This window comes from Drosophila miranda, chromosome XR (genome assembly GCF_003369915.1).
Source record: "Drosophila miranda strain MSH22 chromosome XR, D.miranda_PacBio2.1, whole genome shotgun sequence".
Classification (NCBI taxonomy): Eukaryota; Metazoa; Arthropoda; class Insecta; order Diptera; family Drosophilidae; genus Drosophila; species Drosophila miranda.
The window spans coordinates 2,191,004-2,215,529 of record NC_046674.1 but is presented as its reverse complement, the minus strand read 5'-3'; the positions used below and the strand labels follow the sequence as shown (position 1 = coordinate 2,215,529).

General features: G+C 47.8%; 1 protein-coding gene across 1 annotated transcript in view; it reads left to right on the top strand.

Annotated features, from left to right (window-relative positions):
* Window positions 1-14,469: 14,469 nt before the first annotated feature.
* LOC108153265 (protein trachealess) overlaps window positions 14,470-24,526 on the top strand; it is a 29,716-nt gene continuing 19,659 nt past the window's right edge. The window contains exon 1 of the mRNA XM_017283128.2: window positions 14,470-15,037. Within this exon, the coding sequence (XP_017138617.1) occupies window positions 14,700-15,037 (338 nt within the window). The 5' untranslated portion in view covers window positions 14,470-14,699. The remainder of the gene's footprint in view (window positions 15,038-24,526) is intronic.

The following is a 24,526-nucleotide window of genomic DNA, read 5'->3' as shown; positions in this document are numbered from 1 at the left end:
AAATAAAATCAGCATAATAAATCCACATATGCCTCCCTGCCGCTGCTGCTGCACCTACTCCTCCTACCTCACTCCCTGTTTCTACCACACCCACTTTTTCGCCCCCCGCCCCCTTTTGCAGTACTACGAAAAGAGATAGCCATAGCCATAGCGATAGGGAAGGAGAAAAGCAGAGAGAGAGAAAAGCAAACAAAAATTTTGGCATTAAAATTTCAGTCACATTTCAAATCGAGAAAAAAAACCAACGATTCACAGTCACACAAGCAGAAAGAGAAGGAGAGAGAGAGAGAGAGAGAGAGAGAGATGGAAGACAGACAAAAGTAAATAAGTAAACAGAGCTAGAGAGAGAGGCAGATAGAGTGTGCAAAAGATACAGAGAGAGAGAGCGAGTAAGAGGAGTTTTGTGGGAGCTCTTCGTTTTACATAAGCAAATAGAATACAAATGCTTTCGGGCTGACAGAAAGGGACAGAGCTACAGCCTCCCCCTCCTGCTCTTATGTACACGTACTCCTTATATACAGACACTACCATTATATATAGCATATGTACTCCCGCCCGGACACCAGTCACGTCCCGCCCATTCACTTGGAAAGTCGATGCTTGGATGTGACTGATTACTGCCTTCGATGCCCGATGCCCGATGCCCGATGCTCGATGCCCGATGCTCGATGTCAATGTTTGGGGCGAATGTTGGGACTTTTACTGTTGTTGTTGTTCGTGTGGCGGAGGTCTGCTGCTTGTGGGAGGAGGGAGCTGTTAATGACAAACAACGTCTGCCATTTTGTACAAAAGCTATATACAAAATGCGCAACCCAAAAAAGAGAGAAATACATGCTCGTCGCACTTTGATCTTTAATTGGGAGTCCAAATTGTAAATAAAATGCGCAGGAAAGGCCTCCAAGCGTAGAGGAAAGGTCAGTGGCAGGTGTTGCAGCCCCAAAGAGTGTCCTTAATGGAAATTTACCCTTTAACAGTGCAATATACTGGAATCAGAGCTCTGGCGAAATATCTGCATATAAATCCTATAGATATGTACATCCTAGGTTTGCTTTAGATCTCTGCCATCCAAAAACCAAATGAGATCTTTCTCTAGGCCTAAGATCTCTATTTACCCCATATGACATCATTCTAATGGATTACCAATTCCCACTTTTCTTATTCTTTTGTCAATAACTCTGAGGACTTTCCACATGTTTTTAAATATTTTTTTTTAATGATTTTTAAATATTTTTGTTATTAAAAATTTCCACAGATTTATTTCTTTTGTTTTAAGAATTCCCATTTTTTCCAGAATTGCCTATGACTTTTTCTTTTATTTTTAACTTCCAAAAACTTATTTGATTTCTACAGAATTTCCAATGATTTGTGGTGTACTTTTTAATATGTAGACAGCGTAGCGAGCGGAGAGGTAGAGCTAGAGGTAGAGGTCTTCTTCTTTATGCAGTGAGGTCTTCATTTGAATATTTTACTTTTTAACTCCATATTGAGGTTGCTTTTCCCTCCTTGTTTTTTTTCTGCTTTTTCCATTTTTTCCTCTCTGTAATGTTTTTTTTTTTCGTGGCGGTAATTTGTCTGCGGATCAAACAGTTTTGCCGAAAAAAGGTTTATGTAAATTCCGTCCATGATTGAAGAAGGAAACGAAACGAAACCTCAGACTTCTGAACAGAGACCTGAGACCGGAGACCTGAGTTTCCTTAAAGTTCTGCTGGCTCTGGCTCCGGCTCTGCTTCTGGTGATAATTCCTTGTGTTATTTATTCATCAGTCACTCGACACTAATCAAGTAAAGTAACTCCTCAAAACAGGACGCAGAGCAGAGCCTGGCACATCCTGTGGCCACAAGGAATTATGCACTTCGGGCGAGTCCGGGACTCCTTGTGGCACATAAAACATTCCGTTGCATAATTGAAGAAGCTGCTGCTTCGAATTTATGGCAGCCCTCGCCTCATATGTCTTTGGAGACTTATTTGTTTGTTGCACAGAGAGAGAGATAGGCAACAAACCGGCACACGGTGCTGGTATCCATCCGTATCCATAGAACAATTGTCATTTGCCTCTCTGGATTTGTAGAACGGTGGAATGGTGGAATTGTGGGGCTCCATTCCATGACAATTCCTTTTGCATTAAATATTTTTATGGCCTCTATGGCTGCCTTCAACGTTTTATTGTTTTATGGCCCTCCGCACCCGCACCGTCCCACACCGTCCCACACCGTCCCGCATCGTCCCGCTCTCCTCCTTGGGGGATTCATGAATATTTCAGGCCAAGAAGCAGCAACTACTGCGATGATGGCTTCCCTCCTTTGTAGAGCCTAGAAAAAGTTAATCTCTTTAAGTAAAATCTTGCTGCTGAAATTAAAGTCCGGGGAGGAGTATCTCTCGCTCCACTCATATGTGTGTTCGCGTGTGTGTATCCACAAGATACGACTACTGCCGCTACTGCCACTGCAGTCGAGAAGTCAACGACAGCAGTGGCAGTGGCAGTGGCAGCGGCAGTGGCAGCGGCAGCGGCAGCTCCTTTGTGGCAGAGACTAACGCTCCACGCACGTGACGCGCATTTCCAATTAGATTTATGATTTTAATACTTCGTATTTTTTCATAAAGTAAAGTCTTCTCTTCTTCTGAAGTGGCAGAACGGAATGGAGACGGACGAGAGACGGGAGACGGATAGAGACGGGCGACGGGCGACGGGAGTTTTCGCTTGAAAATTATGGCATTGCAATCGGCGGCGGACTCTAAAGTTCTCCAAAGAGAAAACCTCTCCCCCAAAAGGGGGAGCAGAGAGAAAGCTAGGGGATAGAGCCAGAGATATAATCAACTTTGAATTGATTTGCCCGGAGATGTGCGCTATATGCAAGTCGGCGGCACTAAACCGCGGGGCATAAAGCCATCAAACCGGGGGATAGCATTAATCTTTCTTTGTTGTAAAGGTAATTCCACGCCGACATTGTATGCCAGACATCCCAGGCATTGTGGACATTGTGTTTGGCGGCAGATGAGCACTACTGTAGGTCCCGACAGAGCCAACGGAATGGTTCTCCTTTGGATGGGCTGTAATTCCTATAGATCGTGTGCAAATAGTATCCCCAAAGTGTATCCCGTGGCTTTAAAAGCCCCCCGCAATCCCAGGGAATCCTCAATCTCCACATCTGGGGGGAAATTTGCTTACAGCTATCGGTTGCATAAGTTATCGATAGAAAATCGATTATTACCTGGTACTGTCATAGATCTCCCTTCTCTCTCGCCCCATGGATTTCCCCACAAAATGTGAGAAATTTGTAAGTGCCCCACAAAAAAAATGCGTGTAATTATTTTGTTTGTTTTCCGTCCGTTTGTCGGTGGAAATTACGTGAAATGTTGTTAAAAATATTTGAACAACAAAAGTTGGGACATATAAAAAATGTGTCGGTGGAACGACGAAATCTCTGATTTGTCTGCCACAAAAAAGAGGCAATAAAAGAGAGGGACAGAGAGAGACAGCAGTAAAGACAGGGAGGGGGCGATAGAGTCGTAATGATTTCCCATTTGAGATAAGGTGGGGCTTCAGGTACACTCCCCCTCCCCCTCCGCCCACCCCCCTTAAGCCGTTTGCTTCTGTAAGCCATTAAAAAACTTAAAGCCAAAACTGGATCCCGATACGATCCGAAACCGAAACCGAATCCGATCGAGACTTTACAAAAACATTGCTCTCGTTTCATTTCGTTTTATTTTTCTTTTTTTTTTTTAGATTTGCCCTGATTTTGTTTTTTGTTTTTTGTGTTTTTTTCGCTGTGAAGAATTAACAAATTTTATGGCCCATTCGATGTGACGGGGGCCAACAGCAAGCAGCAAATGGGAATGGGAATGGATTTGGGAATAGATCGGAGATACAGCTGCTCGGAATGTGCAAATATCGCACGAATTGGAGGGGTTAATGGAGCCATCCAAAGGCTAAGTAGATGCTATCTCTGTGCTCGAAAAAGAACCCGCTCTACGGGTAAAGAAGTGGGGTCTCTCTCTCTCTCTCTCTCTCGCAGAGTCCTCTCATTGAACTAATCTACTTAGTGGGATAAATGTCTAATAATCATCTAACATCAAATTAACATGGCCCAAGGGGATGGACGGGGATGGACGGGGTGGACGGGGCTGGATGCAGACAAATTGCAGTTTTATTTAAATGAATTTGCGAAAAAGAAAATTCGAAACTCGAATAATTTACCGTGAAATTGTTGCCAAAAGGTGGGGCCCCGTCTGCCTTCCTCCGCAGTTCAATTCGCGATTTGATAAATCTCCGACAATTTCGCACACTCGTGTGGATTTTTGTTGGCACTCTCTAGGACTCTCTCTCTCTCTCTCTCTCTCTCTCTCTCTGCCAGGGAACAGAGTGAGAGAGAAGGACTCGTGCTCTGCAGAAAGAGCGGGAAATATAGCCAGAAAATTGGTGACAGTTGTTGTTTATTGACATTCGCCTGGAAGCCACCGTGAAAACATTTTAAAATTTTTGTAAAACATAAAAACAAATCACAGGCTGCTGCCCCTGCAGGGGGTGACTGCGGGGGTAGTGGGTGGCGGGTGGCGGGTAGCGGGGCAGCAGCAAAATTCGCATAATATTTCACACCAACTTTTCATTTCGTTGTATTTTTGTTGTTTTTGTGTTTTTGAAGAGCTCTTGTTTTTGGTGGTTTGTTCCCAGTGCTTCTGCGGGCAACGGCTGTTCGATTTGTTCCATAAAAAGCAGAAGCAAAAAAGAGATGCAGATAGAGTGGGAGATAATTCCGCAGATAAATAGATAGATGTTGATAGATAGTTTGTGTGGCATATGCTGCTGATGGGAGTGCCTCCGGTGCCTCGAATGTGTGGAATTTTGATTTATTTCTGGTATTCGATTAGAGGCTGATTTGGGAGCGCCAGAGGGCTACAATGTTTGATATATTTCTGCGTTTTATATTAGAGGCTGATTTGATGGGTTTATCGATGGATGTTCCAGGAAAACACGCTTCAAAGTGGAGAATTAAGAGATATACTCGTACATTCCATACCTCCAAAGAGGGAGACCAAGAGAACCACCTATGAGTCCGCCCTTCTTTTTCCATTAGGAAATTTCCATAACAACTTTATTTCCACCTTAGTTTCAGGCTAATGGTGGAGACAACTTGGTTGGCACTCATCTCGGGATATTCCTAATGGGGGAATAACCTTTCATGGCCACCGAACCCTTCCTTACATTCCTCGGCAGCCATTAAAAACTTTCGAGCTAATGGAGGTCGAAACTATTACTTTCTTTTGGCTAAGAAAGTGCACAAAGGACACTCCCAGACATCCCAAGCTTCAGGCTTCAGGCATCATGTGTGTGAGGTCTTTCAATTAGAAATTTCCACTCGCTCCAGCACTAAGGGGACACAGGGAGGACATCATAAAGCGTGCTTCCGACCATCTCTCAGCAACTCAGCAGCTGCGTGACGCATGCGGCAGGCAGGAGGTGCACCCAAGGGACATGCCACAAAAACTAAAACCGACTCAAACACAAACAAAACACACAAAAGAAGCCACTGGACCTCCTTCGCCCTGCCCCCAGATGACCCTCAAATGATTCGCACATTAGCATACATAATACATAAGATTTCCCCGCAGATATATAGGCATATCTGCCCCACTGATATATCCCCTCCCCCCCCACTTCCCCAACAGATCGGCGGCATCTTTTGCTGAATATTTAATTTCAATTGCCAGAATCTTTGCCTCGACTTTATTTATGTTCAAAAAGCAAACCCGAATCGAAAATCTCTGGCTGAAATCTGCCTTAATCTCTCACTCGGAGATGTGTTGGCCACTCTGCGGTTTCTCGTGAGAGGAGTTCTCTCTCCATCGCCTTCTCCGTCTCCGTCTCCGTCTCTCTCGCTGTTGGTCAAAAACAGTAGCCACAGCCGTTCGCTCGCTCGCTCATCCATGACATGGAGATTGGCCATTTAGATGGCAGATTAATTTGATTGCCTCCCTCCGAGAGCCGTTCTCTAGTCGGTTGCAAATTGTTTGCATAATATGGAAATCGTGACCAGCGAAAGGGAATCCCAGCAGAAGACATGCCCCGTGAATAGATCGGTTTCCTCTTTCATCTCAAGGCCCGTCCAATACTCCGGAATCGGGGAGCCTTATCCCCAGGGAACAAACGGGGATTTTCTATTTTTATTATTCAAGATTATCCACGATTATTGGTCGAAAATCTTGAGTTAAAGCTCGGTTTTTTTTCTCCGTGTTAAATCCCTCTTCCAATTTGATTTCCATTTCATTTGACGCTGGTCTTGACCCTTGACCCTATGCTGTGCAGAAGCCCGGGGGCAGGGCAGAGCCCTGGCGTGCAGACAAGCGGCGGTAATTCGCCTGCTTCCTTCCTGCCAATGGATGGATGTCCTGGGGCAATATCAAAGTTAATGAAGCATTGGCCAGGCCTTCAATTGTGGCAGTGGCAGTGGCAGTGGCAGGGACCTGCTATTGGCATAAATCTGAAGGAAAACAGAGGGAAACAATCAGCGAAAAGACATGACAGGGTAGAGCTTTTCCTCAGAGAAAGAGTTGCCTTCTTCCAAATTAATCAATACATTAACCCCCACAAAAGAGTGACTTAAACAGCTACTGTTCCTGTTCCCGCGACTGTTCCCGCGACTGCGACTGTGACTGTGCTACCCCTTTGAATAAATCTGTTGACAAATTGAGTTATGGCCGAGAGCTGTAGCTTCATTCAGAGCTTCAGAGATACACAGATTATTTCATTAGTATTCGTAACGCTGATTGCATTTTAATTAACAAGGCGCCACTCCCCCAGATCTCGTGCCTCATGCCCCCTCTCCGAGAGTGAGAGGGAGAGCAAGAGGGAGAGAGAAACCCGTCTTGAATCATTTTAATAACTCAATTAGGTTTTATTTCACAGAACAGCGTGTTTCCTTTAAGCACTGCCGATTGAAAATCCACTTGAATCGATTCATCACTCAATTTCTAGAGATATTCTCGGGATTCCTAGAGACATAATACCCATAATTATGGAGTGTAGTTTATTCAACATTCCCCGAATAAACGGGTATGTGTCGTATTCCTCAAATGCTTGCATATGTTCAAAGTGGCTTTTGCCCACGAAAGGGATGAAAATCCTCCACGTTTCCACGGGTTTCCGGCGGTTTCCACATCCTCACATTTGATGGCCGTACCGATGATTCGGCGGATGATTCAAATAATGATGATGATGATGACGAACCAAACCCAGCCGTGTCCAATCGATGGTCAAGCCGAAGGGAAATGTTCGATTGGGGAATTTCAGATCGATCGTAAAAGCAGAAATTGGGAACTGCCGAGGCGGTGCGGGGCAGTGCGGGGCAGTGCGGGGCGTTGCTCCGCTTATTCTGCGGCTGGACATAAAAATCTTCATGAATTATTAACAGGTAACGCGAAGGCACTCGTACAAACATTTGTTACAATCCAGAGTCCAGTCGCGACGGCTGCAACGGGGTGTGGCAGCGTGTGGTTCAATGAACCCTTCGAAAGCACAATCGATAGCTATCGATTGAATAGCATAGCGAATCGATAAGCCTTGGCCAGTCTTGGTCCTGTTTAAATTATCAAGAACCTGACAACATCTGGAATAATAGTTAACTGGACCTTTGCTCTCCTTGGATTTTCCTTTCACTGTTCGTTCTTCCACAATTCATATTTATCGATCATTGAACTCGAACAATAACTTTTCGATAGGCATAGCACTTGATCTATTACCGAACCTGATGAAACCCGACTTTTACTTTCCTTAAGGATTGCTTTTCCTTTCACTTTTCACAGGCTTGCCACAGTTTTGATTATTATGATAAAAAGACAACGGGAAAACGCCCCTATACCATCCTGTAGCATCCTATGCCATCCCATACCATCCCATACCTGTGCTGTCTTGAAAGGAAAGAGCGAGGTTCGGGTCGCTCTCCGGAGAGCATGTCCTTGAACTGCGTTTCAGGTGTTCCTTTTGACACTTTATGAAATTTATGACATTATTGGGTGCCCTTCTCTCTCTCTCCCTCATTTCGTTCCCTGGAAAGTGAGTGTCTAACTGTAAAGGACACCACGAAGGTCCCTTGTTTAAGGACCTTTCGGCAATAAGTCAACGAGCTGTCCAAATATTCCCCTCCGCAGCGCATGATATATTTCTCTATTACAACGATCGTTGGCCCTGATCTCTGCCCTGATCCTGGGCTGCCAGATCCCAAACTGCAGATTAAACGGAGAACCAAAATCTAATCTCCAGATTAAACAAGCTTTCTGCGGGGGCCATATGACAGTCCGAAATCAAAAGCGCCGTCGGCACACTCGCTCTGCTCATGCCTCGCCTCGCCTTGCCCCAAAAGGCGGCATAAATTATCTCCATCTGCGGATCTGCGAATTAAACAAAAACATTTGACATTGCCCGTAGCTCTGCGGCTCTGTGGCTCTGCGACTCTGACTCTGACTCTGGCAAATCCTTTAAAGACAAACAACCGAATGTCGCTCTCCTCTCCCCGGCACTCCCTCATCTGCGAGTCCCCTTCCTGTGCAGGTTGTGTCTTACAAGGATTCGCCATTAAAAATGTTAATTAGTTGCACAAACATTGCGATTGAGCTTCAAACTTCCACTGTGGCACTCTCTCCCTCTCTATGCGAGTGGGGCACAGCGACTGTGGAAGAAATATGTCATTTTGGGTGGTGAAAAAGAAGAAAAAGTGGCAACAATACAGGATAGTCCAGAGCCAGATGCAAATAGAGATAGATGAAGATAGATACAAATAGACGAGAATGGAGGACAGAATCAAAGAAAGAGGGATACAGAGACTCCTTAAGCCCCTGTTGGGAGAAACAGTGCCCCAATCATAGATCGCATGGGGCAAAGATTGAAGTCTCGGATATTCTGTAGAGGTATTTTGTATGGATATGCCCAGATCTGGCCCACTGTATCCCCACAATAACTTCGGGGACTGCTGTGACTGGAGACTGTGCTGTGGCTGTGGCAAAGTGGAATGTGAGAACGTGGCTACCGCGTTTCGCGGCATCGCGGCATCGCGGCACCGCGGCGGCATTGCCTTCGTTTCTGTCCGGCCGTCGCGGGGGCACCACCACCGAGAGGCATCGCGTGTGCATGCAAATCGAAGGCTGCCGCTGCCCCAAAGATTGAACGCCAATTAGGATGAATGTTTGGGGCACGCTGCTGCCTCTGCCGCTGCCTCCAGCTTCCAGCTGTAGATCCATTTCCAAGCCAGACTGCATGACGCCGCGTGCCGCATGCTGCATGGGGGCATCGAAGAAAGAGCGAGAGAGAGGGAGAGCTTCGCCCTGCTCCCCCTGCTCCTCTACTCTTTTGGGAGCCATCATCAGTTGTCAGTTAATTGCTAAAAACTGTTCACACGTTCCCAGGTGCGAGACTTTTGCATATAGCCGGACCCCTCCTTCCTGCCTTCCCCCCCGCGCTCCTTCTCCAGCCTTCCTCCTCTCCCTCTTCTCAAAGGAGAGACGGACAAGGACTGACCATTCCATTCACTCGCGGAATCCAGTCACGTTCTGGCATCGGGCGACGGCGGAAAAATCAATATCTAAGAAACTCAATCTTGAGAAACGCTTCCTTCTCTCGCTCTCTTCTCCGACTTCCGCCACATCCCTTAAAGTCGCGTTTCTCTCTCTTCCTCTCCACGTCGCCGTTTCGTTTCTTTCTCCTAAATCGGGGGCGTCGAAAGTTATTTTTTTGGTGGAAATTATACATGTAAGAGCCGTAGCCGTCGTGGCTGTCGCAGCCGTAGACCCAGTTATGCAAATCCACAAGCAGAAACCTTAGTAAAAACTCATAAATATCGATGGATTCTACGAATTGGAAGACTCCCAAGTCCCAAGTCCCAGGGTCTCTGTCTCTGGCTCTGACTGTGACTCTGGCTCTGTGCCTGTGACTGTGGCAGGTGTCCGCTTTAAATGCACGACAGCAGCTGCCAAAAAAATACAAAACTCAGATACGAAAACCCAACCGAAACCCCGAAACGGACTGTAGGCCCATGGCACTCTCTGTGGGCCATAAGCCCGGCTTCAGAGCAGAGCAGCGGCAGCGGCCCAGCCCGAGGGTCGAAATCACGCCGTGCTTTTTTACGTATGACAGGCACGTACACCCCCAACGAAACGAAACGAAACGAAACGAAACCTCAGATCGGGGGCTTGGAACGGATCACCGATCGCCGATCGCCGATCACCGATCGCCGCCTCCGTTTCATTTGTTTTAATTTCCATGCGAATCAATCAACAAATCCATCAATCCAGGAAGGGAAGGTCTCTCTCTCCCTCTGTCCCTGCCTCTCTCTCTTTCTGTCTCTGTGCCACATTCTGATCCGCAGATAAGACCGACTGTCAACCGATGGAATGGAACGCCACACGCAAGGGCATAAATCAATCGTCGCATAGTTTTCGTCGACTTTAAAGTTTCACAAATTAGAGCCACAGGGAAATTTCATTTCAACTTCTGAGGAAAAGCAGTGGCAAAGCAGGGGAAACTCCTAAGAAAATAATCAATAGTCATTGCTGTAGGTATTTGTACGATGCTGGGGATGGGGATCCTTTTTCCCGACGCAACGCTTCTGCCGCACTCGCTTTCGGATGCTCGTCACGTGCCGCAGGACGAAGCGCTGGCATCATCCCCATCTCCACTCCCATTCCCCATCCTCCTGGCCAAAGTTTTGTGTACATTTTAGCACATATTTGCAGCTCGTAGCTTCAGTCGATATCCTCCGACAACCGACAGGTATATAGCCACATACACACACAAATACACACATATCCTCGCATGATGATGTCTTTTGTAAGGCTCCAGAGAAATAGAAATAGTTGGGCGCTGGCATAGTCGGATGTTGCATATTTGATGGATTTTCTTTCTGGTGAAAACTTTCGGCTGGAATTGCAATGAACTTTCTGTACGGCGACAAGTTTTTCCAAACTAAAAACAAGCGGAAGCCGGATCGGGGTCACGAGCTGTGACAAATGCCACTTTAATGAAAATCGGGGTCACCTTTGGCGATACATTTTTATTATTTACAAATCAAAAAGAATTATTTATCTTAGCTGTTTCTTCCTGTTTAATTCTTTCTCTTGAAAATTTCCGAAATTTCGATGCATTGTCTTGCACATACAGTTCCTTGGTATGGAATCGGGGTCACCACTTGAGCCATAGGGCATACTGTGTCCTTCTGCTTTGCTTGTATCTTTGTTTAAGATAATTGTATGTGCTATTCATTGCTTCATTCTATCTAGGAAGATCTATAATTGAAGGATAATCGGGGTCACCATATGTGATATAAGTTTACACAACTGTCATTCATATCTGATAAGCATTACTTTTCGCATTAAGGACGCCATTTGTGATGAAATTTCCATTTCAAACTACTCGCATTGCCAATTCAGATCTAATCGGGGTCACCATCTAGTATTTATATATTTTGACTGAAGGAACACTAAAGTTAAATCTGTTGCTCTGCTAAGGTGCACTCCCACATCATGCCACCCCCACAATCATTACCATCACACTCGTTGTAGACCCTCATGTATCCCCCACTCGCAACCCGTTACCTACCCCACAAAGCAGCAGCACCAACTGAAATGATACGCCTGTGGGGGATATCATTCTCATTCTCATTACAGCCAAAGGTCAGCCTCATTCTGTGCCACAAGCAGCCGCAGCAGCCGCAGCAGCCGTAGCACGCTCCAAGCTCCATTTGCCATGTTTAGAATTAAGACTTCAGGCTCCGCTCGCGACTGCAGCCTCGCAGCTACAGCTACAGCTACAGCAACAGCTCCAAGATGCTCTGAAAAGCCCCGAAAACAGCAACAGAAACAGACGAAAACAGAACCAATTCCAAAGGCCGACGGACGGACGGACGGACGGACAGATGGGGCAGCCGCAGCCGCAGGCCTCAAGCCTCAAGCCTCAGTTCCAAGACTCTTTGGGTCTCCTCTCTGTCGTCTGTCGTCGAGAGCCAACTCTCATGTTACTCACGTTCCAAACGAGCTTTTGTCAACTTGTCTAAATGATTTTTGCACACTGTAAACAAGCCCGAGACAGAGAGACACTGCCACAGACAGAGACAGGGGGATAGAGAGGCGGGGGGCGGAGGGCGCAGGGCGGGGAAGCCATGAACGGGGGACTGGGGTACCGGTGGACGGATGGAACGGCGACAACATTCAGTATTGACGTTGACCCTGCACGATTACGATTCAGAAGTTGCGGCTGGACTGAGTCTCGTGAGTGTGTGCGAGTGTGTGTGAAGCTGCAAGAGTCGTGTGTGCCACAGAGTGTGGCACGTCATGGGCAGGGAGGGCTGCTGTACGGGAGGAGGCTGCTTCCCCCGTGGGAGTCTTTTGTTATTGTTGTTGCCCGGTGCCCGGTGCCTGATCTTTTGGATTTCTTCGCTTCGTTTCGTTTCGTTCCGTTTCGTTTTTGGATATTTTGTCGTGTAATCACGAATTTATTTTATTCGAAAATCACTTGACAGGTGGCGCCTTATTTTAACTAAGTTGTCAGCCGTTCGATCCACCCCCACTCCCCCAGAGCCCTCCCCGCACTCTCCTTTTGGGGCATGGTGGCATGGTAATGCTGTGTATGAGAATGGGAAATGCTAAGACTTGTGGAAGGAATGAATGTTGTGTGGGAACAGGTCAGGGTGGGGTTTGTGGTGGAAAATATGAGGAAATTTCCTCAGGAATTGAATGGAAGGGGGTTCCATAGAAGTAAGATGAGGTTAATGATCCTAGAGGATGATGAAAACGTCTGTGGGAGCTGCAGATCTCTGAGAGCCCAAGGAAGAATACTGAGCTATGGTATCGCGGCAGCGAAATCTCCGTGGAATGTCCATGGGAATCTTGAAGAAAACTCCTCCTTCAGACAAGCGGAATGGGATCGGGGTCACCATTTTTGAAAACTCTTCGATTTGGATAATACTTTGTGTCCCGCCAATAGATCCTGAACTCCCTGACTTGACAAGGAACCACTATTTGAGACACCTTTTCTGCCATAAAAGCTATTCAGTCAGATCGGGGTCACCTTTTGTGGTTTATGTATAGATTTCCTCCCGCACAACCTGGGACCCTCGAAGCCCCACATTCCTTTAGAGATTATCTCAGATACGTTGTAGATTTCTTCTTAGAGATATAGAATACATGATTTCCAGATTTCTTAGAGGTCTCTTCCTTTGGAAGAACATCACTTCCCATTAGGTTCTCCTCCTTCACGGATTCTGCAATCAATCTATCTCCATAATGGGAACAAATGACTCCCCCAGTGGAGCAGGAAGCCTCCTTATCGCGGCCTCAACAACGTCACACACAACAGACCAAAAAGTCATCTCCATCTTCAGCTCCTTCGCTGAGGCTGATGCTGGTGCTGGTGCTGATGCTGTTTCTGCTGTTGAGAGTTGCTGTTGCTCCCTCAGCGAGAATTCTCCCGAGAATGAACCACAAAAAGAGACAGAGAGAGAGAGCGAGTGGGACTCGGAGGAGCACTCTGTATAGAGCCATGAGCATGTGGCAAGTGTTGTTGTTATGCCTCCGTTGGGGAGCAACAGAGAGAGAGAGAGAGAGAGAGCCACATAACATATGATGTGTGTGTGTGTGGATGGATGCTGCGGCTGCCTCTGCTGTGCGGCTCTGCGGCTCTCTCTCTCTTTCCAAAGGCGCAAAACCTGCTCCACCACCATTTGCAGCAGTGCAAAATGCGCTCTGCTCCCCAGATGCAGGGGCAGCAGCAGCGCAGCAGCACAGCAGCACAGCAACACAGATGATGTTGATGGTAGCAGCAGCAGGAGAGGCAACAGAGGCAACAGCAGCAGCAGAGAGGAGCCGCAGCAGCCAACCAACCAGCCTCTGGTGTCTGGCGTCTGGTGTCTGGGCCATCCATGGCTCTAACTGCGAGACTCTCGGACGCACCATCAAACCGACCCAAACGACCGACCGACCAACCGACCCGACACCGATGCTATGTGGATGCGATGCGATGCCATGCCATGTTTCCTGATGCGAGGCGATAGTTTATCGCCAATTTTCGTGCCGTGCAGAGGTGAACGCGGACCAAAAGCGTGCGAAAAGGAGCAACCGAAGGCCCGCAAAGCAAACGAATCCGAATCCGATTCCGAGCCCGATTTGCGACAGAATCCGTGTGCCCCAAAGGGGAGTCTGGTCTGTCGCCCGTTCGCTTGCCTGCTCGAGGGTCGGCTGTGGTTTCCATCCTCCTTCTGCTCCGGCTCCGGCTCCGACTCCGGCTCCTGCTCCTCCTCCCTGCCGATTTTCCTGCGCGGTTTTTTTTTTGTTTTGGTGGATTTTCTTCGAGTTTCCTTCCGAGTGCGACTCGTCGCTTCGTTCGTTCGTTCGCCCGTTGGCCCGTTCGCCCGTTCGCCCGTTCGCCCGTCGGTGGTGCCTGGTGCCTGCAGAGGGGGGCGACTCCTCCTAACGGTGCCTTTTTGTGGCCATGCGCGTTAACGGTAAATAATGGCCGCCATCTTGTGTTGTGACTTTGTTTTCGGTGTATCCATGTATCCCCTGAATCTCCTGTATCCGCATCTGTATCTGTTTGTGTGTCTCGGTGCAACATAAAAATCAAAAGATAAAGGATATATACCGATATATATTGAATGATATAGTGCTCCCGTCTCCCGATTACAATATACACACAGTGGAAAGTGCCGCATAAGTCCCCGACAATGGATCATCATGGCAGCGGATTCGTGGCCTCGCCCTGGGCCGCCGTTTTGGGTCACCACTCGATGGCCTCCGCGGATGCGGGCTTTGCCGCTGCCGCTGCAGCGGCGCATGTCCAGAACCACTCGATGCATCCGCACTCGATTCACTCGCATCACCACCATCCGCACTCGCATCCGCATCCACATCCCCACCCACACCCACACTCGCACCCCGCACATCCGCACTCGCATCCACATCCGCATTCGCATCATCATTTGGCGGCCGCCGCGGCCGCCGGCGCCGCTGCCGGTGGCATGCCCATGGATCTGCATGTGCCCCAGGGATTCCCCTACTACAGGTAAATGTGCAACGCACATCTCTCCCTTGCTCTCTCTCTCTCTCTCTCTGTAGCTCTCGCTCGCTCTCTTGCGTCGGAGGTTGCATGCAAATTTATTTGGGGGCGTTGCCGAAACTCCGTTGGAAAAGTGTCATCCCATCATCCAATAAGAGGCGCCTCCAGACGCCTCCTGCCCCTAAACCGAATGCGCATTAATCTTCTTAAATGGGGCTCCACTCGGAGGTGGGAAGAAGGCAATGGATTGGTTTATCCGGACCAACAAACGAGCGAATTATCCCCCAAAAGTGGAGAGCACTCTGGCAAGGGTTTGTGCCCCGCGTAATGGAAATCTCTAAACGAGCATTAGCCCCGATTCGGAAAGCGTTTTGTGTGGCACAGAGAAGGATGGAAGGACATAAAGACAGCCTACAAATTAGTGCATTCCTAAAAGACGAACAGAGTCAGGCATTTGTAGAAAAAAACCCCCAAATGTTTCCAAGAATTTGGAGATATTTGGGCTCATTTTGGGAATAGTTCATATGAGGATTACAGCATGAATCCGATTTAAAAAGAAAGAGCACTGGGAAATAGTGGATCCGAGATTTGATCAGAGTTCCACATAGGTTTTATTCGCTCAAATCTAGGGGTTATTCTTTCAGTAATAGAACAGAGAACAGTGAATAGAGATATTTGAAGCTATTCTCGAATAGTTAGAGGACGAACTGGACAAATTTACAGGAATCAATGGATTGGCCATGTTTATGTCTCAGGAATATATCTGAGAGGAGTTATTTAAGAGGAGTATCTTGAGTTTTCCCACAAGTTTTGTGACAGTTAAAAGGCGAATAAATCGTGTAATTATCATATGATTGTTTGGATACAAAAGGACTTCAAAAAGAATCCCCTTTATCTTAAGAAATCTTTAAAAATGGAAAAAGTATCACTGGATGAGGTCTAAATACTGGACATGCAGATGTACTAGAGGGATCTATGGAATAAAATCAATCCAATCAGAAATCATTCCTTCAAAGACGTGAACAATTAAAGTCCTCCAATGGAATCGAAGATTGATCACAGTACGGTATTCTTTAGGCCTTATTGTGGATAGAAGACGAAGCCAAAGCCCACTCCCAAAGGTATTCCTTTTGCACTTTTCCCCTTACCGAAATCACCGATAAAATGGCCAAAAAACTACATTTTCTCTGTGGTAAAAAGTGGAGTGTAAAAAAAGAAAGGCGGATGGTGGTAAGGGGGGAGGGGGTAGAAGGTAGAACCAGAGGTGCCAACATCGATGAAACTCATAATTAAACTAATTGAATTTACGTGACAATAACACTTTCGACACTCAGGCACTCCGGCACTCGCCTGAGACCAAAGCCCCACCGAGCAATACACAGAGAAAACCCCAAAGCATCCAACGATGAAACGCCTCACGAATTTCAGGCGATTGTCACGAGATAAAGTCTCTCTCTCTCTCTCTCTCTCTCTCTCTCTCTCTCTCTCTCTCGCTCTCTGTTTGTCCCACACTCCCATTCGCCAATTCCCATTCTCTGACTTTGATGAGAGTTCAGAGATGAGAGGGTTCGGGTTCGGGTTCGAGTTGGAGTTGGAGCTGGAGTTGGGGCTGAGGCGAGGCTGGGGCTGGGGTTCCTCTACTCTCAACCTCTTCATAAAGCATAATCCATGGTTATTTTCAATATCGAAAAATGAAATCGGCATCAAAGAACATTTCGCCGCAATAGCCCATGAAGTTGGAGTTGCAGCAGTGGCCGCAGTTGCCGCAGTTGCCGCAGTTGCAACTGCACTGGAAGTGGTGGAAGTGCTGGAAGTGGCAGTTGTGGCAACCACTTTTGGGGCATTCCCACAACAATATGGCCATAGCGATGGCGATGGCGATGCCGATGCCGATGCCGATGTAATTCATGAACTGTGATTGGTGCCGTGCCTGTGCCTGGCCCCCAAAGACGGACTGAAGCGAAGGACTGAAAGGAGCTCCAGCAGCACATTACGAGTGCTCCGCCAATGGATTGGTTTGGGGATTGCGGATTGGGGTTTTCGGCTGCTAGAGATGACACTAGGGAGCTCCTGGGACTAACGATGTGACGGGTGACACCTTCCTTGTGGCATTGACAGGCAGGAATGGGCAGGAATGGACAGCAATGAGCTGGAATGGACTGGAATAACCCCAACAGATGAACAGATCATCACAATTGTGCATCTATCGTTTGCTAAGGCCCGATCAACCCCAAAACCTTAGGAGATCCTTCCCAGTTCATTCTTTTTCCCATTACTACGGTGCATCTGTCAGGGGTTCCTTTAGGTTCTAGCTCCTCTCGAAAGTCATTTACCGCCTCACGACTCACGAGAGCGATAGAGACTCACGTGTGAAGCACATCTCCAGCCTCCAACGAGGGAGCTGCTGTTCCTCTTTTGGCTCTTGGTCTCTGACACTGCGAGACTCAATCTCCGACTGCAGCTCCAACTCCTGCCTCCTGCCTCCTGCCTCCTGTCTCCATCTCTGACTCTGAGTTGGTCTTTAGCTTCATCTTGGACTCCGACTCCGTACGACTCCGTCTGACTTCTTGGCTCTCACACAATCAGCGTCTATCAGCATTTTTCAATTATATCGGAATAGCGTTATCCGTGGCTGGATCGCGTCAGAACGCATAATTACTATAATCACCTGAGTTATTACCTTGGCGAATATTGGCGAAGAGACCTAAAGAGAGAGAGATGGAGATGGAGATGCAGAGAGGGAGACAGCAAGACAGACAGAGGGTAAAGTAATATTAAAAGAGGGGACAGCAGGCAGACGGGGAACGGGGAACGGCGCAACGGCGGACAATACAGAAATCTAAACTGTGATTGTTGGCCCCCCCTCTCCATCCCCATCCCCCCGCTGCCCCCTTCTGAGGCTGAGGCTGCTGCTGCTGCTCCTGCTGATGGGTTCTCTTCGGATGATGACGTTCGTTGCCTCAATTTCATTTTCGTCTTTTTCCCATTATTTTCATTTTATTTTGTATTTTTTTCTTTGCTTTTTTCTGTATTTTTATGTTTTTGTTTTTTCCTCTGCTGCACAATTCGTTAAAGTAACATTTCACTGAGAGAAACGATTGAGGGGGGGGTGGGGCGGAGGCGGTGAGTACGGAACCAAAAGAGTTTTGACCTAACTGGAAAATTGCTGGGACGTTTGTTTTTCATTACAAGATGGAAAAGGAGGGTGGGAAAAGACGGGGTGGGGGGCAAGGGGTATAGGGTTTTGGCGCGCCAGAAGCACGAACCGCATTTTCATTCTACAAAGCGATCTCCACACACAATTTTCCATGGTCTCAGCGACTCAGAGGCTCAACGGCTCAACGACTACGGAGCTCCCGAGAGCTCCTTTGCGGTTTTTCGAGGCCACTCATCGACGGCTCTGGGGGTCGTCTATCCCCCCTTCTCCACCCTCTCTCTATCTCGCTCTCTCTCTCTCGCTCCTTCTCGCTCCAGACACAACGGTAACACTGCAAAATGTGCAGTGAAAAAACCATCATTTCAACAATTTATATTTCGAACGTGATTGGTGGACTGCCTCTCGACTCTCAGGCTGGAGACTGCCCGAAGAGAGACGGGGAGAGGGGTCCGACGGGGCCGATGGGGGTTAAGGGGTTAAGGGGTAGAGGGGTTAGTAGCACTGCACTGCACTGCAGCACCGACAGCCATTAAGAAATTGCTGTAAAGCATAAAGAGCAAAATGAAGCCGAACCGAAGACGAAACAAAGCGAAAAAAAAACAAACAACAAAAAAAGCTAAGAAAAAAGAAAGAAAAAAAATCAACGCGAGAAAATGAAATAAAATGCAAGAGATTATGATTGCGATTATGTTCGAGGCGGATGGGAGGGTAGGGGAGGGGATAGAGGGGGGGCACAGGCACCGGTACAGGTACAGGTACAATGTATAGAGGGGTAGAGGGGTACAGGGGTAGAGAGTGGCTGGCGACGATGATGGGAATGAACATCATACGAGCATATGGGAATGGGAATGGGAATGGAATAATGGAATGGAATGGATAATACACATGCCAAGCGGGACATAGAAGAAGAAGAGAGAAAGAGAGAGGGTCCAGCAAATGGATATTCATACGAATGAGAAGCGAGGTTAGGCAGTGATCAGGGTTCCATTTTGGAAGAGCTCTAGAGAGAGAAATATCTTCAGATATTCAATATTGTACATCAAAAGGCGTTGGAGTGCCAAAAAGAAACCCCAAAGAGCCCGAAGGGTTCCATTGGAGAAAACTCCTCCAACGAAGCCTCGAGATGGTAAAGAATGTCCCGACTGTCACAAGATGCTTCGAACACTTCGAAATCAGGACCTCAGATCAGCAGAGAAATCTATAGCTGAAAGGGGAGGCCATTGGGAGAGTGGGGAAACATCTAAAAGCGGACTGGGACACTCCGCCTGGGGCCTCTTTCGTCAAATCAATGCGCACCCTCTCGGCGTTCAATCAAAACTCTTTATCGGAACATCTGCCAATAAAGGAAAGCTTGAAGCATTCCGTTCAATCAGCGATTTCCATCAGACTCCGAGGCAACTCCTCGAGGGAGAAAATCCACCTCTGGAGGAGAGCAGCGTCCGCAAAGGTGTTGCCGGGGCTCCACCCAGAAAGCATTACGAGCTACACTTGTTCTCGCTGCACGACTCCCTGCCACTGGACCTGGAGCTGGAGCTGGAGATGGAGGTGCAACCTCCCAGATCCCAGGCGGAGTCCAGGACCAGGGCAGACCACGTCACATTCAATTAAATTATGCAAATGAGGCGCAACACTTGAGAGAAGGACGAGGCCGAGGACGAGGACGAGAAATTGGCTTCTCTCTCAACACCCACTCGGCGGAGGGGCTGCCGCTGCTGCTGCTGCTGGCCAAGGTGTGGCATCTGAAGATGCAACAGCAGTGCCGCATCAGGTTGCAGCAGGTTGCAAGAACTAAATTACAGCGTTGCTGGCATCGTCTGTCGATGAAGGTTTTTCCGATCTGCAGAGTTTGATGATGAGGCTCTTGATGTTCACACAGCCTGCGGCAGGCATAAAGCTATTACACACAGATACACAGATGCACACACGCACATACTCACAGATACAGATACTCAGCAGGCAGAAGGAGGATGAGGCGGCGGCGGCGGTTGGGATGTCCTTGCTGCCGGCGAAACTCCAAAGTGAGGCAACAATTTCATCAACGCCACAGCGGCAGGAGGCAGGGGGCAGCTCCTACTCCTTCCACGATGGGTACTCCTCCATTTCGTTGGTTCTTCTGTTGGTAGCGCGTAAAATTAATTGAAATTCATGCCGTGTTGCAATAACAATCATTAAACGGCACACACACACTGCCACTTTGCCACACACACCATGCCACACCCAAGGGCTGGCCACCGACCACCGGCCACCGGCCGCCTGCCACATGCACTTTTCCGCCTCTCCCAAAGTGCAAAAGTACAAATCCCTGAGCGGAATACCAAATGCTCCTCGAGCTGTGGATTACCTTCTGCTGCGATGATTAGCCTTTGGATTCCATCCGTCAATCGATAGATACTTGCGCTACCACATACCAGATACTACCTATACTTGCAGATACTATATCTACAGATATCGGTAGATACTTTAGCATGGCATGCCTCTCGCTCCACTCTTTCGGGGGGAACTTTCCTCCTGGCCCCGTCTGGTCGATCAAATAATTGAGATAAAAGTCAAGAACAGGGGACCCAACCCGAAAGTTCCTTCAAAACGAGTCAGGAATCAGGAATCGGGAATCCGAGAGGGACACAGGGCACCGAAGGAGCGAATACTCTTTGGAGAACAGAAACAGTCAAGGATCACCTCTGATCTACTCCAAGGGAATCCAATCTGGGGCGACTATAGGCAGAAATGAAGCATAGAAGGACTCCAATCCAAAGGAGGGGAAAGAAGGGTTTATCCATCACAAGCCCACGAAATCCCCCCCATCCTAGTACTTCTCTCCGAAAACCCTTCTTTCTCCCATGACAAACCCATGAAATGGGGGTCTTCTCTCCATCTTTTGGCTTTTGTTCATCCATGGGTGGGTGCAAAACCCAACAACTTCTATCTTTGCCAAACTGCAGCTGAGAGCCCTGCAACCCTTCAATCCCGTTGCCATTCGGCTAGGGTATTTATCGACAAAGTTGTGGGCTGTAGAGCTTTACGCTTTTTTCGCACAACTTTTGACCACAAAACTTATAAATATGTATGAGAAGTTTTTCGAAAATTGTTGGAATCCCTGCCTCTGCCTGCCTGCCTGCCTGCCTGCCTGCCTGCCTGCTGACAACAGCAACAACAACAGCCACAGAGGAGATCGAAGAGATCGAGGAGCAGGCAAGGTCGGTAAGAAGACAAGCTTCTCCAACCTCCGATCACCGCTGTCTTCGATGATGATCATCAGCGAAGAGGCCCACAGAGGTCGGTCCCAAAGAGTCGTCCCAGTCGATCATCAGTCGAACAGCAGTTCGTCAGCGAGAGAGCCTTCAGAAAGGGAGTGGGGGAGGGGAGAGGGAAGAGGGGGCTGCCACGGAAAGGGTTCGTCAAAAGGCAATCATTGATCAGTGGAATTTAGAGCGAAAATTTGATATTAAGGCCAAGCGTTGAGGCAGAAAAAAACAAAAAACAAAAAACGAAAAACGAAAACCGAAACAAAAATTACGTTAAAAGGGGAAGCAACCCAAAAAGGAAGAAAATAAAATTAACCAGAAATAAACGCCCCAAAATATGAGAAAGAGAGAGAGGGAGCGGGAGAGAGGGGCCCCAAAATATACAAGTGGCAAAGAGATACAAAATATGGAGTGGGGGGTGGGGGGAAATATCTATTAACCCCCCTCCCCCTGAAACGATGTGGAGCCATCCCCCCACCCCCTCACATAGATCCGTTCGAACATTTTGCTTTTAATATAAATAATTGTCGATGGCTACCGCAAAGTGGAGCTGGAGCTGGAGTTGGAGCTCGAGTTGCTGGAGCACCGTCGATCGGAGACCATGCTCCATCGTCCATGGATCGCATTACAGCGTCTCGTCTCTTTTGGGCACAATCAATAATGATAGATAGGCCCCCGGCTCGAGGAAGGGGGGGGTGCGTACGTACATCGGGTGGTGCCCCACAGGGGGGCGCGTGTGCGATCAGTGTCCAACCACAAATCGCTTTGGGGCCTTTGACAGCATCATTCAAAAAGTAAATACGATCTGTCGCGGGATCGGATAGGATCGGAGCACGACAGAGAGGGTTGGAGAGGAGAGGGGAGGAGAGGATTCGCTACTGTGGCAACAATCGGGTTTCGTTGATCGGATAATGATCGTGATGAAATTTCATAAACCGAACCGAGTCGCACCGAACCGAGCCGAAGACAGGAAACAATCAAATGAAATGCCATATCTCGTGGGTTGTGTGGGAAAATACGATCGTTATGGTGGCTTGATTTGATTTAAGTGAGAGATCACTGATCGGAGAATTATAACGATTAGATAATGATTAGATTGGAGGTGGGAAAACGCTAGGTTTTTATTCCGAGATACAAGTGGGACTTGGGATCATTTCTGGACAAAGATTTGGAGAGTGGAATCTACAATCTACTTCTAAGAACCTTCCTAGAGTCCCCGATCCCTCGATGACAACTTTACGAATAGCTTTTTAAGTATGTTCAAACATCGCATCGTTCTGTCCTGTCCTGTTCTGTCCCCTAATCAGAGGACAGAGGACTGTAATTGGAGGGCTTTCGATGTCTAGTTAAATGTGCAGATTACACACCTTATTATTATGAAATATGTTCCATAATTATGGCCGGCCACTGCTTGAGGGAGGACAACCTCTTAATAGTCATAGCCCTTATGTAATTTCCACTGCCACAAAAAGAGGCAGGCAGGCAGGCAGGCACAGAGGCAGGCAGCATAAGCGAACCCTAAGACCTCCTTATACGAGTCCGAGTTGGAGTCGAGTATTGACAGTGCGACGGCGGTGGCGGTGGCGACTCCACTCGGGCTCCTGGCGACAACGATGTCTCGACAGAGAGACTGCATCACAGCAGAAGGAAGAGCAGGAGAACAGGGGCTGGGGAATGGGGGGATGGAGGTCTGGGGCTCTGGCTCTGGCTCCTGTCTTCCTCATGCCAATTTATTTATGGTGCGGTACAAGTTTTTACGCACTCAAGTGCTCTGAGACTAATTGGGCACGAAACGCAATCAAAGTGACGACGACAACGATGTATTGGGGCTCCGGCAGTGCCTCTCCTGTGCCTCCTGTGCCCCATGCCACTTGCCTCTCATCTGCTGAAGAACCGGGTGACACTCCGCTTGGCATCGATGGATCGATGGATGGTTTGCTGGATGCACCAGCAGCAAACCCCCAGCAAAAACCCAGAGAGAGAGTGGTGGCTGCTGGCTGCTGGCTGCTGGCCGCTGCCTGGCCATCGATTCTTCGATCAGTTGAACTTTATATCGCGAGGCCCGCTGATGAGGCTTTGATTTGTGGCAGTGGCTGTAGCTGTGGCTGTGGCAGTGGCAGGAGTCCGCGGAAATAGTTGGCCTATGTTCTACACAATTATCTGTTATTATCGAGGCTTTACTTTTGCTCTTTTCATTGCGTTGCAATGTTGACATCTCATTGCTGCCGCTGCCACTGCTGCTGGAGCCTTTTATGCCAACACTTAAAAATAGCTGCCACAGGAGATGTTCTCGCTGCCCCCCGCGGCACCTCTGCTTCGTCGGTTGGAGCCTTGGCATTCATTCCCCCTTCGTTCGATCGTTGAGGGAGAACACGTGTCTCTCATGAGGTATGGGGCATCCGAGGGCTTAGCAGGGGGCAAGGACAAAGCAGTAGATGACATTGTTTGACAAGAGGTTGGGTTGCGTTGAAAGAGAGTAGAGGAAAAGAGAGAGAGCGTAATGAAAGTCCAGTGAAACCAAGGGACAACTGGTGACCCCGATCTCTGTGTTGTAAGTGGGGGAATTGGTGACCCCGCTTTTCACCCTGAAGGTGCTTAAACTACTCTTAGAAACCCTTAAGCCCACTGGTCACCAACTCTTAATTTATTTGAGATCAATAAAAGAACCAGGGATATTTAAGGGAATTACAAAAAATTCCCTAATTCCTTAATAAATCTGCAAGCTGAAGAAAAACTGTTTTAAAAGAGAACCAAAAGTAAATGGAGGGATTTTCAAAGCTCTAAAGGCTACTCTGTAGAAGAATTGAGCTCTTTTTATATAGAAATACGTTTGGATATTGGAATTTATATAGATACGAGTATTACTCGAAACTCAAATTATAGCTGAAAAAAGTGCTTTCCCCTGTAAAAAGTGCAATGCTTTCTTGAATAGAGATGCGATACTCTTATCCGATAATTTGCACTTCCTTGAGAGATTGGGGCTCCGCCCAGTGCTGACCTACGACCTTCGATGAACTCAATCAAAACGAAATTAAAGCACAAGAAAAATCCACGAACGAAATTACAATTTTGATAATTGCCCCAAGAGACTGAGAC